Here is a 19,269-nt window from a genome sequence, read left to right as displayed (position 1 = left end):
TACAGGTCAATTTCTCTGTGTGGAACAGGTAATACCATAGCCTGTCTACCTAGCTATAGGGAAGTAGGTATGGCTTGTACCTAGAGAATGGTAGGGCGAGGGAGGATCTCTCATATCTAAGTGGGTTGGGATCTGGGATCCTTATTGGAAGAGAGTTATAAATACAGAAGTGTTTTAAGTCACTAAAGAGAAGGTGGATGGATTAGATTGTATTATGTGGCTTACAGTGACATTGTAGACAGAGGAAGGCATTTGTGAATGTTAAAAAGGAGGGACACAGTCAGGGTGCAAGGGCCTCCATACTGTACAACTGCACAGAGACAGACGGCAGTGTGCCTAGTAGAGGCAGGAACAGGCTGCCAAGCACAGAGAGAGGAACCGTTTCTGACAGGTCCAAGGAGTAATGGAATGACATTGAGCAAACAAAAATGCATGCTGAATATCAGGGGGATGGAAGGAAAACTCATCTAACAGGGAGATGTTAGGCTGTGGAACAGTCTCAAGGAAAGTGGAAGAAACCCCACTGTTTGAATTACTAAAAATTATGAAACACACTAGAATATACTCCAAGGGAAAGTCCTGAACTGGCAGGGGGATACACACAACTTAATTAAATTCCCTTCCCCATTTCCCATCTATGATATTTACAATAATGCTAGATTACTAAAGTGAGGGGAGAATGGCTCTCCCCAAAAGTTGCACACTAGATTGCCTTCTCTATTTGCTGCTACCACCCTCACTACAGAGCAAATAATTTGGGGACCTAGTCTAATATCAACATGGGGTGCACCTCTCAGAGACTGAGAAAGAGAAGATAGCACTTTGGGTACCTCTGCTCTAATGCTGCCTGAAATAATGGTGTTAGAGTTTGTATTTGACTAGAAGAGGACGGTTTGCTTCATCCACACCTAAAATAGACCTACACACACACTGGATGACCATGGATAAATACTGTAACATTTATAACTGAAGCCTGATCTAAATTAGGAAAATATAAAAATAATTTGTAAGCACACAACATTCAAAGTTGGTTAGTCTTTGCTGACACCTAGTGGAACTATAAGAATCTTCAATATATGGCTTTTAAATATCTATAAGTCCTCCACGCTCAAAAAAACCCATAAATTCATCTAAGAGAGACAGAACATCTCTATTCACAACATATTCATTGCAGTGCAATGAAATGTCCACAACTGGAAGCAGTTTAAACAAGCCTGTCAGCAAGGCCCTTTGCAGTAGTTTTTTGCATGGCTCAGGTGCAGCAAACTTGGTATCTGTCACATATCACCCATCTGCTTTTGGAAAGACTTTCTTCACACTAGTGCCAGAGTATTCTTCCGGGGCGGCTGAAAGACACATGGAGAAAGGTACCATGTGATTTAATGAAGCCTCCCTTTTTCAGAGAGGCCCTGATCCTGCAAACCACTTAACACATCAATATTCCCATTTATATCAATACAATTAATCACATGCTTGACTAAGTGCAGTGCTGGATCAGGGCCCAGAAGAGGGCGCTGACATATCCTCCAACTCTTTTCCTAGTGACTTTCACTGTGTGTCTGCTAAGGAAACATTAGATATGAAGCATCTGAGGAACCCTACTGACTATTCAACGCCTTGGAGCTGTACAAAGAGACAGAATAGCCATTCCACTGCACAATAATTCTCTAGAGCTAACTAGGGACCTCTGGTTAACACAAGAGGTGGGCAAACTAAGGCCTGCAGGCCACATCCAGCCCACGGGACCCTCCTGCCAGGCCCCTGAGCTCCCAGTCCCCGGCCCCTCCCCCGGTGTTCCCTCTACCCCGGCCAGCGCAATGCTCTATGCAGCAGGGCTGCAAGCTCCTGAGGCAGTGCAGCGGCAGAGCCTGGCCTGATCCAGTACTCTGTGCAGCATGGCACGGCTGCCTCTCCAGGTGCAGCTGCGCCGGCAGCCACCAGTGCTCCAGGCAGCGCGGTAAGGGGGCAGGGAGCCGGGGGTGGGGGGGGAGGGGTGTTGGATAGAGGGCAGGGGAGTTCGGGGTCAAGAACAGGAGGGTAGAATGGGGGCAGGGGTCCCCAGTGGGGGGGGGGACAGCCAGGAAGGAGAGGGGAGGTTGGATGGGGCAGCAAGGGGCAAGGGTTCCGGGGGTGGTCAGGGAGAAGGTGTGGTTGGATGGAGTGGCAGGGGACAGGCAGGGACAGGGGTTCCAGGGGTGGTCAGGGAGAAGGTGTGGTTGGATGGGGCGGGGTCCCGGGGGGTTGGATGGAACGGTGAGGGGCAGTCGGGGCAGGGGTTCCAGGGTGGTCAGGGGACAGGGGGGTTGGATGGGGCAGGAGTCCGGGGGGGGGGTGTCATCAGGGGGTAAGAAGCAGGTTGGGGATAGGGGGCAGGGGCCAGGCCATGCCTGGCTGTTTGGGGAGGCACACCCTTCCCTAACCAGCCCTCCATACAATTTCCAAAACCCAATGCGGCCCTCAGGCCAAAAAGTTTGCCCGCCCCTGGGTTAACATGTGGCTCTGTCTTGCCCACACTCACACAAGAAAATAGGCTTTACCAGGTGCCAACATGGGTATAAATATTTAATGATCACACACTAGTGAGTTTCCAAAGGAGAGATCCGAGCTGCCCAGGAGGAGCCAACAGTTGTTTTATAAGGAAGGAGGGGAGGAATGAGCAGCCTGCATTGCTATTTTGTTGGTTTGCTTTGGATTTTTTTAAGGGGAGAGGGGAAAATGAGGCTGCTTCCCCACAAGAAGAGTGTCTTCCCTGCACATCCAAACCTGAACTGAATTAATTTAGGCGGGGCCTTATGTCTCTGCAGCCCCTACTGTCACTGTAGTATCCAGAAGGGTCTTCCTGCTTTTCTCTCCCTCGCCCCTTAAAAGTGTAGCGACAGTTCCCTGAGGAGGATAAAGGTGAGGGAGTAGTTAGATCACGAGACTAGCCTAGACAGGGACTCTCCCTCTGAGCCCCCGACCCTTACCTGGAGGGATTGAAAGACTGGTTTCTTTGATTCACAGTGAGAAAACATCCTTAAGAACAGGCAATCCAAAAGGGTTCTACATTCCAGTCATCACTCAGATTTCCATGGTTTGAGTCAGCTGGGATAGATTCCCCCTCAGTTCAAGGATGCTAGGGAAATTGTTCTCCTGGGGAGAAAATTCTATTCCTCCATACAACACTCCTGCTGGTAAAATACCATTGGTTGCATAAGGACAAAACTTTTCCCACCCTCAGCTTCCGAATGAGGCAAAGAAGCCAAAGCAACTTTTTCTGAAAGTCAGAAGGTGCCCTTCGTATGGTATGAGCCATGAGTTCTGTGATGACTGTCCCCTTGTAGAGGACATTCTGACTGAGGGATATGGTCTTCCCCATGATGTTTAAAGGAAGGGGAAGGATCTTGCTTTAGAAGCTGAACCAATGGTTGTTTCCAAGGAGGAAATGGGTGGGGGGGGGGGAGAGAAAAGGACAGATGAGACCAGTGGTAAAATTTTCCAACACAAATCACTTAGGCGCCAAAGTCACTTAAATGCTTTTTTGAAAGTTACCCCAAGGTCCTCCTTTGTGTTCCCTTGGACTGCACTGATCCATATTCAAGAGAACGCCTTCAAACAGCAGCATCAAGGTCCAACTGGTTACTCTTCTGCTGCTCAGCAGCTGGTTTAATGCTATGGTTCACAGCCCTCTAATAATGAATGTAACAGATATTCCCCATTCCCCTGGTCATAAAGTGGAATTACCATACACAAGTCTTGGAAGTCATTCAGACAGTCTATCCCATCTAAGTACATTCCATACAAACTCCTAAACAAACAAACCAACAGAAAAAAAATGCATACTATTAATAAGTGTGTTCCCTCATCTTCTGAGAAGCTTAGTTTATATAGGTCTACACAATAATAAATAGTTTGCACAGAACGTTTGGCAGAACCACCAGGGTGGTCTAAACCCCCCCAGCTTCAGAGAGCTAGGTAATTCCCCCCCTTTCCCAGCCTCCCACACACACAGAACATCAGCTAAAAAACAGCTTAAAACTCACTCAAGCAACACTTCTAAATTATCCTATACAATTATCAGCTTGTTAGGTTAAAAAAAATCAGGAACATACTGTGTCATATTTAACTGAAGTTTGTGCTTTTAACAGTAAATTCAGAGAACAGTAAAAGTGAGTATATGCACATAAGCAAATCAATTGTGTTTGTGTTATTTATAGAACTAAAGAAATAGAACAAGTACAACTACCTTGTAGAGACCATAGGAGTCTGAAGCTTCCCAAATATTTTAAAACGTGTATATTTTCATAATTATTATTTGATGGTCATATTCTGGTGGGATGTTTTAGTTAACTGAAATGGGTTTTTTCAGATATTCATAACTAGTTTGTAATAGGCTTGATACTACTGTACTTTTTCCAGCATAATGGTCCACTCTATCATATCAGCAGTAATTGCTAGTCATTTAGTTTTATTAATATGATACTCAATAGGTTTAAGCCAAACAAAACTATACTTTATATTAGCCAGGATTTGAAAAGTAAAGTTAAGCTTTGTGTTCTGTTGCTCTTCTAGAGCTCTGAAGCTTGGCTGGGAATAAAAACTATTTTGCTGATTTAGTGGCAAAAAACAAAAAAAAAGTTTCCAAATGTGGTGCTAGCAGCAAATGTCTGGAGAAACATTAAATTTCACACACAGGCATATGCACAAAACCAGTAATTAATCACTCATAGTATTAAAATCCATTACAATGACAAGACACTCAGCTAACCAGAGTAAAACCAGTCTCTCTCCTCTCTTCCATACCACTAAAGGATTGTTGAATATATGACCACCAGATTTTTTGTCTTAAGCACTCATGGGAAGGGTCTCCATTAAACATCAAATCTCTGTACTTCCACACATTCCATGAACAAAGCTGGAACCACAGTACACAGTTACACTCATTTATAGGGTTTCTTTACTTTGTGTTATAAAAAAATGCCTATCCCTTAAAGCTTTAAGTGCTTAATCATTAAAATACACAACTCTACGTAAGAAAGAAAAGCAAAGCAAACACAGGCTATTCCCATACCTTTTGGAATTTTGCTCAGTGGCCTAGACCTAACCTGCCTGATGTGACAAGAAGAGAAGGAAGAGGCTAGTATGTTATCTCAGAATGGAAGTAGTTTACTTTTTGTAAGGTGTGCTTAAGGTTTATAAATACCTTTTACTTGACAAGATAAAAAATAAACCAAACATGTTTTTAGGGAAAAAAAACCCTCTACAGTACTTGTACGGCCCCCATTCCTGCAGTATCTGAGCACCTCACAATACCCATGTGAGGTAAGGAGGTCATCTTACAGCTGGAGAACTGAGGCACAGAAACACTGAGTAACTTGCAACGGTCACACCAGAAGTCTGTGGACAAGAAACTGAACCTAGATCCTCCAAGTCCCAGGCTAGCACAGTAACGTCTGTACTATCCTTCCTCTCTGTGGGCACACGTTTTTCCCTGGTGTGCATGTCAAGAAGGAGTGATGAAGGGGTAAACATGCTTAAACCTGACAATATTTTTCAAAATGCTACACTACACGATTGTTCTCATGTCAAATAACTGAAGTGACACACAAAATGGGACAGAATAAAATCTACTTAACCATACAAATGCAGACTTATTTTCATTATATTGTTTAGAAAAACATCTTATATGCAGTGGCATTTGCAACTGAACTGTTTCTTTATAACGGAAAAATTAAAGTATTGTGAACTTCATTAAAAAGGTGCTACAATTACTCTATTACTACTTTTTCCATTGTTTGTTCATACAAACTAGCTCAGCTCTGCTGCAATATCTTTAAAAAAAAGCAGTCTGCAACTCAGCTACATATGTATGTGGTCTACGATGGATTTAGGTTATGAGAAAAATTCCATACCTAAATCTTATAATCTGAATTTAAAGCCAACGGTGTAGTTTTCTATGCTTCCTACTTACCACACTTTTGAAGTCATCTTCTGCTTCATCAAATTTTCCTTGCTTAAGAAGTAAATGGCCTCTCTGTAATCTTGCCTGAAATGGAACAGTAACCAGTTTTGTACTTTACTTGGTTCTTATTTGTAGCCAAAAAGAAAAATTAAAACCCAATTTCCCCAAATTTAATAAAATGGAAAATTTCAGCCCCCATCCACATCTAACAAACTGAACCAAAAGCAGATATGAAGGTGTCTGCTCTCTCCATCCCTCCTCTATACTGTGTTCTTACAAGAACAGCTTTAGCAAAAATGATTATGTCCTTTTACATCAGGGTTTTAGATCAGTAATTACCCATCATTGCAAATGTAGGTGTAGCTCCAGTTACCACCCAAACTCCTCCATCAGAGGACTGCACCAAGAAAAACAACTGTTTAACTTGTAAGATAACTAGTCAACACAGCTACGCTGTTTTGATTTTCTTAATTTACAGCCTTTTCAATAGATTGCAGCAAAAGGGTACAGAAGTCCTTATTGTTAATACTTCTATTAACCTGAAAATTTAATGAGGACTCTTTAGCAGAAGCCACTGTAAAAGTCAGTGCAGATTATTTTGGAAGGATCTTAACTGAAATTTTGATTATTCAGGATAAGAAAGTTTTCATGCAAGTTAATTTAGATGCGCTATTAATGTTAATTAAGACTTGCAGTCCCCCTTTCTTAAATAAGTTAGTTAAATAAAAATCTAATGACTACAAGATAATTGATAGTAACATTGCTAAACTAGTCCTGGGACTTTAAGGACTGTTCTTATACCAAATGTTTTAATCTGGTGGGGAAAGAGAGGAAAACAGAAACTCTTTCCATTTGTTCACTAGAACGAGGTCATTTAAAAGGCATCATCTTGTTGTAAAATTATTTCATCTCTTAAAGGAGAGAACTTGACAAATTTGTCATAGTAGCAAATATTATATAAAAACAAACCCAAGGTGGGGGCATATCTTTTATTGGACCAACTTCTGTTGGTGAGAGAGAGACAAGCTTTCAAGCTCCACAGAGCTCTTCTTCAGGTCAGGAAAAGGTACTCCGAGTGTGACAGCTAAATACAAGGTGGAACAGATTTAACTACATAACAAATCTGTTCCATCTTGTATTTAGCTCAGAGTAACTTACATAAATCTCTTCAGGTCTGAGAAAGCTCGAAAGTTGTCCCTTTCACTAACAGAAGTTGGTCCAATAAAATATATTACCTCATCCATCTTGTGTGTCTAATATCCTGGGACCCACATGGCTACAACAAGACTGTAAACATTATATAAACTATCATTTTTGCTAAGAGAAATAGATAGTCAATCTTTACCTTTCAAACTGTGTGCGACTCAATCTTTCCAAATAGTTATTTTAAAATTTGAGGAGATAATCTGCAGTTCAGAACAAAAAATTGGGTTGCAGGTAGGGAGGCTGGTCAAATGGCTAATTCCAGTGTCACAAATCTCCCAGTAATTAGCCTGAAAGAGCTTTGGTAAAGTAGGTGGTAATCCTAAAAAGTAACTTATTTCTTGATTTGGCAACCAATGTTACTGCTTATAGAGGACTCGTAGTTAAGACTGCGAGTCTGTCATGGAAGTCATGGATTCTGTGACTTTCCATGACTTTCTGTGACTTCTGCAGCAGCCGGTGTGCCTGGCTCAGGGACAGCTCAGGCAGCCCCTGCTCCAGGCGCACTAGCCGCTGCTGGGGCAGTCTTGGGCCACCATGCACCCGCACCCCCCATGCTTCCCAGCAACAGAGTTTGGGTGTGGGAGGGAGCAGGGAGTTGGGGCACGGGACAGGGTGAGGTGGGCTCTGGGCAATGCTTACCTGGGGGTGCTCCCTGGAAGCGGCGACATACCCCTCACTCAGCTGCTAGGCGGAGGAGTGGCCAGGCAGCTCTGTGGGCTGCCTCTGCCCGGAGCACTGGCTTTGCAGCTCCTATTGGCTGGGAACCACAGCCAGTGGGAACTGCAGGAGTGGTGCCTGCAGGCAGAGACAGTGTGCAGAGCTGCCTGGCCATGCCTCCACCTAGCAGCTGAGCGATGGGGATGTCACCACTTCCGGGGGACACCCCCCCCCCGGGTAAGCGCTGCCCAGAGCCCATTTCACCCCATCCCATGTCCCAACCCCCAGCCCCCTCCCACACCCAAACTCTGCTGCTGCTGGAAGGGAAGGTGTGGAGTCAAGTAGGGAACCTGCCAGCCCTAACGCTCTCCCCAGCACCTGCAGGCAGCCTCCAAGTTTTATTCACGGGTATTTTTAGTAAAAAAAGTCAAAGACAGGTCACAGGCTGTGAATTTTTGTTTACTTCCCATGATCTGTCCGTGACTTTTACTAAAAATACCCATGAATAAAACTTAGCCTTACTCATAATTCATTACAAACCCTGAGATATGCTAGCAGAGGATTTGGGCATTTTACTGTAGGCCAGGTAATAAAATTAGAAGTTAAAGTGAGACAAGACTAGTCTCTCTCTCATCCAGTGTAAGAGTGTTCAGTATCGTACATGCACTAGTATCTTGGGGTATCTAATCTTAAACTTCCTGAAATATGGGGTATTAAATTCTCTTTTTTACTATACCACCAGCTAAAAAATAGTCTGCCTTTTAAACAAAACAGGAAAACAAAAAGGAACACCATTTTCTTTTACTCTGAAGGAATCCTGAAAAATCATTACTTACTGATGTGAAATCCTGCTTTAGTTCAACCACTTTACTTAAATCACGAATTGCAGCTTTAGATTTGCCCATGGCCAAATACACTGTGGCTCTTCTATAATAGGCAATGTAGTTATCAGAGTCCCCTTCTGCAAGCAAAGAAGAAATAATCACAACATCGCCCCAATGTAATTTGGGTACAGATAAGCTGCAATCATAATAAGAGCAGCATTACCTGATTTTAAGCAATTTGACAATTATATTTAACAATTAGCAAAAGTAACATTTGTAGACAATATTTTACATCACTTGTAATTTGCTCATGTTAACATTATTGAAAATAGGATGTGAACATAAATATTAGCAATGTTACTAAGGGTTTTGAAGGTGAATGCGTAAGGATATTTCAGCTCTGCAGTGGAGTTAAGCTAAAACATACTAGCCCTTTTTATCTCAAATTGCAGGCCTACTTTCGGATGCATATTTAATGTTTTCACTGTTAGCCATGGTCTCTACAACTGATACGAGATGCACAAAATAAGGAAGCCATACACATCTTTCCACTAATGACCAGCATTGTTTTAGATAGTCCAATGTTTTCATAACTTTATAATTTACACGTAGACAGTAGCAACTTCATATTTCGTTTAACTTTAAGTTTGTTTAACTGTTATTTCTATCCCAATGGAAGACAGACATTTAGGGGACTGGAGATAGAGCTATTCGCTTAGTGTCAAAGTGATGCCCGTGATGGAACTATGTGACTCTGCAGCTCCATTCCAGTGTTCTCTTTGCCAATGCTGTTCAGCATATGTTCACTCTTGTTTGAATCCCACCACACTGACCAGCTTTGGAAACCCATTTGAGGAACTTCTGGGCATATTTCTCTGAAAGGATACAGGAAAATAATGCTATGTCCTTAGCTCGGAGAGAGGAGAATAATGATGGGACCACAGCCTACTCACTAGTGAATGGTATCTTCTACTTCTAAAGGACACTAGACTTTTTAATGTATTATTAAAACAAATCTAGGGTTTGGATACAAGAATAAAACACATCTGAAGCACAAAATAGATGCCTATGACCCTCACTTAGTAGATCTTAAGGGTAAAATGCAAAGTTTAACAAATGAATCTAAGAACACTGTTGTAAAACTTCAAGGCATGCAAATAAGCTTCATAGCTTTATCTGTTATCAGCAATGTTCCAGAGGTCGTCTTACCAAGGAGAGACATTCTCCGTTTCGTTCTAAAATCATTTGGCTACTAAAGTGGAAAAATGACAGCTTACTTTCTACCTTGATGATGTAGGCCACTCTGCATTAGTGCTATGGACTTCTACATTTATTTTTATTATCCAAAACAAAATAGTCATCATCCATTACCACAGACTACTCCATAGACTACACAGCCCGTTACAAAATTAGATTATGTAAAAAATGTAGAGCTCAAGTTGTACATAATTCTTACACCTAGCAAAATACACTATTCACACACACACACAAAATATTAAGGGTTAAAACAACCGAGGCAGGAGAGAGCTGTCCCACGACCAGATACAAAACTTCTGGCAGACAGAAAATGGTTTTGCCTCAGAGCCCCCAGTACAGCAATGAATAGCTCTGATATCCATACAGAGAACACAATCAGTCACAGCCTGAAGCATATGTTAAGATCCAGAACTGAAGAGAGTAAAGCAGGAAGCAGCTTGATTTTTACCATGTTATGTCTGCGACCAGAACATTGCAATGGCTGTGATCTAAAGAGGAAGAAAAAAAAAAAAAGCTATTGTCCACATGTTAGTCCTGCCATGCAAAGCAAGCAAAAAGCCTGGAGAAATGAGAGGGTCTTTGCTCGGTAACAAAAAAAATGCAGGTAGTCTTAGTGCACCTGGCAAAGTTACCTTAAGTAATACGTAAATTATACTTCCCCAAAAAAATTTCAGAAAATTTGAAGATTCAAAAACTACAGACAATAAAAGATTTGGAAGGTGAAGATTAGCTCAAGGCTGCTCCTGTATTAATAACTCCAATGGGATAAAATGATCAAAACACTCGTTGAAGACTTTTAGATGGGACTCTGATCATATGAAACACAGAACACAATATTGCATAGAATGTTAACCCACTAAGCTTTAGACAACTAATCTCACATATTTAAACTTTAGTTTTGTTTTCCTTTCCAGCCAACAAATTCTAACCAAGAGATTCAAGTTTTACACTGGTAGCAATGAATAATTACTAATCCCTAGTCACATACAGTGAAGAGATTAGTTATTACTTTAGTTATCACTATATATTTCAAAACCAACCCAATAAAAGTTTAAATTCACTTATAACCATGAAGAGTAATTGGATGGAATGATCCAGAATTAAAGCTTCCCCACTCTCCTACTTTGATGAATGACAGTTTATCCAAACTAAACTGAAAGCAAATACTAACAGCCAATAATATTTAGACACACATACTGTCTGCACACTTTTGCATGTAGTCCTGAAATGAAAATTTAAATCTCAAAGGTCTGATATTACTGCAAGTGCATATATGGATATTCATTCTTTTCATGGTCACAAAATGCTACATTGTTATATTGTGTAATTAATTCCATTTGAAAAAGTCTGAGTGGAAAACTGTAGTATGCATGCATCCTATACAATAGTGTGAATAACATGAAAATAAGAGATTGGCAGCAGGAAAGAACAGAACTAACAGTAGGGTGACCATATTTCCCTATGCTGAATAGGGGACCACCTGGTAAAATTACTAATATTCAGGCAAACAGCAATCAATCAGAACTATGCAGTACAAACATTCAAACAAGAAGTTGCCTGAGCCCGTTAAAAAGAACTACTGCCTAGTGGGATTCTTTTTATTTATCTTATCTTTAAGGTTCACACTAGGAGGAATGATCTTATTCAAATATGTAAAAATCTATTTGGCCTACACAATGTTGTGCTTAGGTTTATGTGCCCTCCTATGTAATAAGGTATACACCAATCCAGGTGGTTACAAGCAGTTAGTTTGCCTCATGCTTTGCAACACCTCCCAGAGTTGGTGTTCACATACTCTATGGCTGTTCTAGGTTTGAGCCCTGATCCTGGAATTTTCCACACCCATGTGGGGTTGCCGCATCCATGAGGTCAGTAGGGCTCCATGTGGTCCCACATGGGCACGGCAGTCCACCCACGCATTGTGAATTGGAGGCTTATTAATTAAGCAAATTATGAGTGAAGGATAGAGCATTTCAATACAAAAATTCTACACCACAAGCAGTCAAATAATTTTATCTTCAGATACACACCTATAGCAGCATGGAAGTGAGACAAGGCATCAGCTAGCTGTCCAGCTGCCAATAACTTCTTGCCCATTTCAAGTTGTTTTTCTACTTCAGCATTTATTCCACATTCGACTCCTAAAATAGAAGAGTCAACATTTTTAATCACACAGTTTGATTCTAGCAAAGTTGACACTACCAAAATAAATAAATAAATAAAAAGGGCAGGGATGGATAGAGTGTTCTCTCTCTCTCTCCCCCTCCCTCCATAATACATAAAAATCATAAGGGACAGTTCATATTTTGTTACCAGGCAAGAGCTCCCTACCCCAAAAATAAATTGCTGATACAGAAGCACATGAAAACAAAATGCTACATTTCTCATCTTAGTTTCCTTTCGGACTTAACTCTTCTGCCCCTCTCCAAAGACCCAGTTATAATGAAGAAAGTCTAAATACTGTAAGCCACCATTTTAAAAGCAGCTGTTGAATATGCATCACTAGCTACATTCTACCTAGCTTTTGCACATACAAGATTCTCTACATCCATATAAGGTAGCAAAATACATTGTCCTCTCCTGTTGTAATTAAAATCCTAAATACAAGGATCACATGCTGTGCATAACAGAATGAACATGAACAGTTTTTTTTTTAAATATAAAATTTACTTCAATAACCTGATCATGGAAGTGCGATGGATAACTCTGTATTCTCTTCACTGAGTGTCCACACAGAAATTTTTGAAGTTCCCTTTAACTTTATTTCATGCTCTTTTATTTAAGGATCTTTACAAATTCAAGTCCTAAATACAGGTTATTGTACATATTTTGATATTATAAAAGGAATTTAAACAAACACGGACAAGAACAGTGTTTCATATTCTGTTTGCTAAGTGTCAGACTTCCCATATGCAATATTCAAGTACAGTAACACCTATAGAGCAAAGTTGCACAAGAGACGTCAGTCCGTAGTATATTATGAAATGTGAACAAAGCCAAGCACTTTCAATCACGCAGGCAGTATAATTATTACAGTATAATTTGAGTTCATAATTGTTATTGCTGCAGAGACTCGGTATCTAATTCTGCATCCACTGAAATCAATGGGGGAACTCCAATCAACTGCATGGTGCGGGATCAAGCCCAGCATGTGTAGTGGTGAAAAGCATTTCCTTACATCATTTTTAAATGTGTTTCCTTTTAATTTAATTTAATGTCCTTTATTCTTCTATCTTTAGAAAAGTTTTAGACATCTGTATGTATGACATCCACAGCTACGTAAGAGAGGCTTTAGAAGGTGAGGAAAATTGAACACTAATGTCTCAGGGCATAAGAATATATGGCAAGAATGGGGAAACTTCCCTTATGGGCAAGTTATTTCATAATTATTAACCACACAATTTCTTGTGCCCTCCTCTGGAACATCCGATACGAGTCAGTTTCAGAGACAAGATGCAGCGACCAATGAACAAGTGGTCAGAGCCAGTATGGAAATTTCTAAAGTGGAACAATGGCTGGTCACTCTCCTTTTCTCTGTTCCAAATTCTGAGAGAAGTCTCTTGGAGAGAAGAGCCATTTTGTTTAAAAAACAAGATTTTGGCCTCTTTGTGAACTGACTTTCTGCAAGCCAGATCATCATCTGGGAATTTGGGTTGTGCTCCCTCATTACACTGCTGAAGTAGCTCCACTCCATGGCTCTGATCCCCACCTACCCAGTAACTGAGAAAAGTTTCCCACTGAGAAAACTTCACTGGCCTGAAATACTAACTCAAAAAACTGATACCTCAAACATATCACTAGATTAACAAAAACTACAGGTATGTCCAACACTCAGATGGGGATTCTAGACAGGTGGGCCTATCAATAAAGGCAGGGTTCTGATGTCACTGCAGGATCAAGCAGATGCTGGTCAACTGGAAGGAGGTACTTAATAAACTATAAATACCTGCTGCAACAGCAACAAATGGTACAGAGACAATTAGTGAGAGTGAGTCACTTGTACAGAATGTCCCACTTCAAATTTGCTTTAGTGTGAAAGCCCTTTTTGAAGAGTCAGATATTCTACTGGATCACATTTCATTTCAGCTGAGGTCAAAAGACAGTTTTGGCTATGGACCACAGCAGAATCAAACAAACAGCACTGAAATTAACATACATTCATTAACAATAAAACTACACTGGCAGCAGGTCATAATAAATAGGGTCCTTCACAATAACACAGCTCTAAATGGAGACAGCACTTTTCAGGGGCTCCCCCCTCACCTCCTTGTCCTCACACTTCAATTTTGTTTGCATGACGAACACAACATTTCTCTACCAGCTTTATCTTTTCTAATTCAGAAAAGATTGATTTCTCTCGGTCTTTGGAATGGTGTTTGAATCTGAACCAGCCTTCTTCACTTCCTTGTTCCTAATTCATCATCAATCATGTCAGTACAGTTCCAAGAATAGAGTTCTACAATAAGACTTACTTGTTCTAAGTAGTATCTTTCATATAAAGCGTCTCAAAATAATTCTAAGAAGAGTTATACAATACAATTCAGCTATCATGCCAGAGAGAGTAAAATTAAAAGGAACAGACAAGGGCAAACAAATATATTCAAGGAGAAATTCAAGAAGGCTGTTCCAAATGCAGGAGATGTGAAGGACAGTTCCCTACAGTAACCACACTGTCAGAAGCGACAGAGGAGCCCAGTGCTAGATGAGCAGAGGGAACTTGAATGGGGAAAGTGGAAAAACGAGGTGTGAAACACGCAGAAGCAAGTCCAGAGTGTTTTATAAATCAAAAACGACAACTATGAACTGGATTCTGAAATGGGAAGTCAGTGAAATTGTTTGAGAATAGGGCTGATTTGATAATTCTTTGTATACCTGAGAAAAACAGTGCAACATTACATAAATGCAGAAGTTTGCAGAACTGGAACTTGGGGAGACTACCAAGAAGAGACATGCAGTACAGCATACAGAAGATGAAGGCATGCATAAGGATTTCAGCAGAGTTAAACTGAAAGAAGCAGCACATTCAAAATCTTGACAGCATTGGTGTAAGGAACAGATATGAGATGTGGTGATGGAGAATTACACCAAGAGTAGTACAATAGGAGCAAATGAAAGTTCTGAGCAGGGACAGCCACACCCAAAGTAAAGTCCCCAAAGCCTTGGGGATTTAATTTCCAATGATATTTCTTTCTTGCTGTTAATTAATTAGTGATGGCTCTCCAACTCCTTACAGGACTTCAAGTCTGCAGCTTCTGGGCCCACTCCCACTGATCTCCTTAGTTCCAGCACCTGCTCTTAAAGAAGCAGCAGGTGAGAGGATGCTGTGATCCTGATCCCCCTTTCCATTCTGTGAAAAGAACAGGTTGGCCTGTGTCTAAGCTAGGATTTAAAGGTATGTTAGAACCTATTAGCCAATACATTCTAAGAACCTAATGAAGAAAGGCAATGTGTACTTCAAGACGTTAAGGTTTGATTCAAACAGCTAAGCAGAAGTAAACATTAGACTGCCTTAGCTAAGTGTAGACAAAAGTAACATGTGCTTCCGCTTAGCTGTTTGAGTTAAACCTTAACATGTGTTGAAGTACATATTACCTTTCTTCATTAGGCTCTTAGAACCTATTAGCCAATACATTCTAACACACCTTTAAATCCTAGTCTAGACAAAGGCAAAGAAGTTACTCCATTCTCTGTCTTCTCTGTCATTCTGCGAAAGTGCTGGCTTTCTCCTCAAGAAGAACAAGCAGCATGCGGACTGGTCTGATCCTTCTCTCCCCATCACCTCAAAGGGACAGCAGAACCCAAGCCCCACTCAGAAGACCATCATTTCTACTCACTCTGGGCAAGCATTAATGCAGGTATTCTGCTATTTTAGATCACGTATACCTAACATAGAAGGGATGTACTGTAAGAAGTTATGCTTAGGAACATACCAGTACTGGACACAGAATACAGTTGTGTAGCATCAACACAATTCCACACTTCCAACCTTATGTATGTGCATGTTGAACCTTTAAGGTATTTTTTTGCTACAATACAGTTACTGTAGGCAGATTACAGCCTGATCCTGCAAGTAGGGTTGCCAACTTTCTAATTGCAGAAAACCGAACACCCTTGCCCCTCTCCCTCTCTAAGGCCCAAGGGTGCGGGAGGGGTTGAGGTCTGTTTGGGGGTGCAGGCTCTGGGGTGGGGCTGGGGATGAGGGGTTTGGGGTGCAGGAGGGGGCTCCACGCTGGGGAAGGGCAGTGGGGTATGGGAGGGGATATGGGCTCTGGGCTGGGGGTGTGGACTGCAGGGTGGGGCCAGAAATGAAGGGTTTGGGGAATGGAATGGGGATCTAGGCTTGGCAGGTGGCTGAGGTGTGGGAGGTGGTGAGGGCTCTGGCAACCCGACCTGCAAGGTGAAAGTATCATAGCGCAATCAGCTCCATTAGGGGGTGGGGGAAGGGAACACAGAATGGAACCCTTAGTGCCACCTGTGAAAGACATGGAGCAGCAGCATAATAAGTTCTGAATACTGTACGCTGACTTGGTTACTGGGATGTTTACTGTATGAATACAGTGGTTAGTTTAATAACGTGCGGTAAGGAAACAATGGCCCATGACAAGCCACCCAAGGTAAAAACTGGAGGATTGTTATGAGACAGTGGAAAAGCTATATTGGCTCTGAGGAGTCTGATTCGATCTGTTGCTGAGCTTACCAGACTGGTTTGGTCCAGATGGATAAAAGTACAAGAACTGATAGTAATTAAGATTCTGGCTGGAGAGAGAGTGACACACACACACACACACTCTCACCTCTCTCTCTCTCTCTCTCCCCCCCTCCCTTCCTCTCCCCCTGGGTAAGGCAGTTGTTGGAAAGATGTTGGAGGGGAACAGACTGACATCCAGGACCCTCTGGGGTGTCTGAAGAAACTAGACCTGACTAGGCTACCATCAAGGAATGGTAAGCCTATAGTTAAGATAGTTCATGAGCTTGTCTACTTGCTGTTTTTTTCTAGTTTTTTTTCATTTTTTCTAATTGTTTAATTTCAACAGTGAAACAAAGCAATGTTTTTATTTGTAAGAAGGCTGTCTTGTCACTATATGCAGCACTGGTCACAGACTCTTGAAGGGAAGAACTGCAGGTGTCAAACCCAGCTGGACCTGCAGGGTAAGCATGGCTGATAGGGTAGCTCAGGCCAAACTGAGTAGGAGTGGGAGAATTGCAGAATGCCACCCAAAGAGAGGTAAAGGCACCAGGCCTGATAGCTGAGGGGGTGCACTCAGAGACAGAAGGCAAGTGAGGTGCAATTAGCCCTTTAACCCTGCCAGTAATGTTTATTTCTACTTGCTTTAGCTCAAGAAACGAAATATTAGGTTTCCTGGTAGCTATATCCTGGGAGCAGAGAACTGTTATTAGAATGTCTGATGCTAGATTTTAGAATGTACAAACTTTAAAAATCCCCTAAATCTCTATGTATAACCTTAAGAGGGACTCAGTCAAATCGAAATCTAGCCCATTTAAAAACAAAAAAACAAAAAAACACCACCTTAAAGCAGGTTCAAGTTTCACATGTCCAAGTCTCCCTGCTGAGTTTGAGATTTTTCCATAGCATTTTTCTTTTCTTCTTCCAAAATGTACCTTTCTTCCCTGTGGCATGTGAAAGGCCCATGCAAACAACAAGGGAAGTTATGTGACTATACAAACAAAACAGTGAAGTTGACTGTACACAAAGTAAGAGGCCATAAAAATAAAGAAAATATGTATACTAATTTAAGTTGTTACATGGAACTAAAAAAGGTTAAAAGAATTTTACATGAAAGTGTGATGTTTAAAATGACAGTCTGACATTTTGCTATTAACTGCTGATTCTTTTTCTAATGTTTCTACATATTGTGGAAAGTTTTTTTGAGGTGAAACTCTAGTGTGCATAGAGCAGGAAGAGGAGTGCCCATCACAAGGACCTTTCAGAAACAGCACAAAGGTGCTCATCAACAGCGCAGTGTAGATATCTGGGCTCCGGCTCGAGCCAGGGTCTGGAACCTTCCCACATTCACAGAGCCCTGCCTCCACTCAGGTAGGTCTGCCTTTCAGAAGCAGGGAGGCACAGCTAGCTACAGCAGCAGCTGTACTGCTGCTAAAAGCAGTTAGGCAAAGGAGGTTTGGGAAGGGAAGAGACTGAGAAAGGAACACCTGTGCCACTCACTAGGGATACGGAGTAACTTTGGATAGTAGCAACTGAGCAGAAATCCCCTCCACTCCCAAAGATGGAAGTGACATTGGGAAGGGGTGGGGGCAAAAGAAAGTCACCAGTGACCCTCCTTCCCCTCCAGAATCTGCAGCGGCCTGGGATCAGTGAGAGGAATCTAGTGAGAGGGGAAGGAAAAAGGAGAGTGATAAGGAGAAGCAGTTCCCAGAAGCTTAGCAGAGAATGAAGCCAGCTCTGAGTGCTAAGCTGCCTGCAGAGCTGGCCCATCTTTTCTCCGCCTCCTTATGACCAATTTGCTTTTCTACTTGGATGGAGGGACAGAAGAGAAACAGGGCATTTCCATCTAGTCCTCTCTTCCCAGTTCTAGCTTGGGGTGGACGAATATCTTTGATCCACAAGGCTTTAATTTGGCACACGGGCCCTCTAGTGGAGAAGTCAGGGACTGGGCGACAGGATGGATCATGTGATGATTACCTGTTCTGTTCATTCCCTATGGGGCACCTGGCATTGGCCACTGTCGGAAGACAGGATACTGGGCAAGGTGGACCTTTGGTCCGACCCAGTAGGGCCATTCTCATGTTCTTAAGTCAAAAGAATTCCAAAGGAAGACTGGGGCTCATTTTCAGTCAGGTACTAGAATACTAGGGAAATGGCAGTGCAAGCTGCAGTTCACCTCCAAAAGTTCTGGAACCTTTTCATAACCCTGAGATAGACATCTGAGGTACAATACCAGCAGCCATGTCAGACTTTAGGTTAAAATACGCTCCTTCGTCCTACAGATTTTTACACAGCTAATATGAACTTCTACAGCAAGTTAACAAGTTGCAAAGGGAACTTTTTAAAAGTCACAAAAACCATGAGGAGAAGAAGCGGGATTTTTTACCCACAAAAGCTTATGCCCAAATAAATCTGTTAGTCTTAAGGTGCCACAAGACTCCTCGTTTTTGTGGATACTGACTAACACAGCCACCCTTCCGATACTTGACATCATTTAAAAGTCACAGTTCGACTGGTGGTACCAATGTTACTATACCAGAGAATTTCTGTATGATTTTTAATTTTATATAGTTTAAAGATCCCAAAGTAATGTTAATTAGAAGGCCTTTCCTTTCTCTGTGAGCGGTTTGCAAGGCCAAACTGCTCAGCACATCCTGGGACAGAGAGTTTGTTCTCAGAAGAGATAAGACTTTGCAAAA

The 19,269-nt window shown here is 41.8% G+C and overlaps 1 protein-coding gene across 3 annotated transcripts in view; it reads right to left on the bottom strand.

Annotated features, from left to right (window-relative positions):
* The window catches only part of DNAJC3 (DnaJ heat shock protein family (Hsp40) member C3), a 62,516-nt gene that overhangs the window by 38,662 nt on the left and 4,585 nt on the right, over positions 1 to 19,269 (bottom strand). For all 3 annotated transcript variants that reach the window (XM_048853497.2, XM_075129349.1, XM_048853509.2), the window contains exons 2-4: positions 11,916 to 12,026; positions 8,641 to 8,765; positions 5,951 to 6,025 (exon numbers count right to left, since the gene is read on the bottom strand). In XM_048853497.2, coding sequence (XP_048709454.1) covers positions 5,951 to 6,025; positions 8,641 to 8,765; positions 11,916 to 12,026 — 311 coding nt within the window. The remainder of the gene's footprint in view (positions 1 to 5,950; positions 6,026 to 8,640; positions 8,766 to 11,915; positions 12,027 to 19,269) is intronic.

This window comes from Caretta caretta, chromosome 1, assembly GCF_965140235.1.
Source record: "Caretta caretta isolate rCarCar2 chromosome 1, rCarCar1.hap1, whole genome shotgun sequence".
Classification (NCBI taxonomy): Eukaryota; Metazoa; Chordata; order Testudines; family Cheloniidae; genus Caretta; species Caretta caretta.
This window is presented reverse-complemented; position numbering and strand designations above follow the sequence as displayed.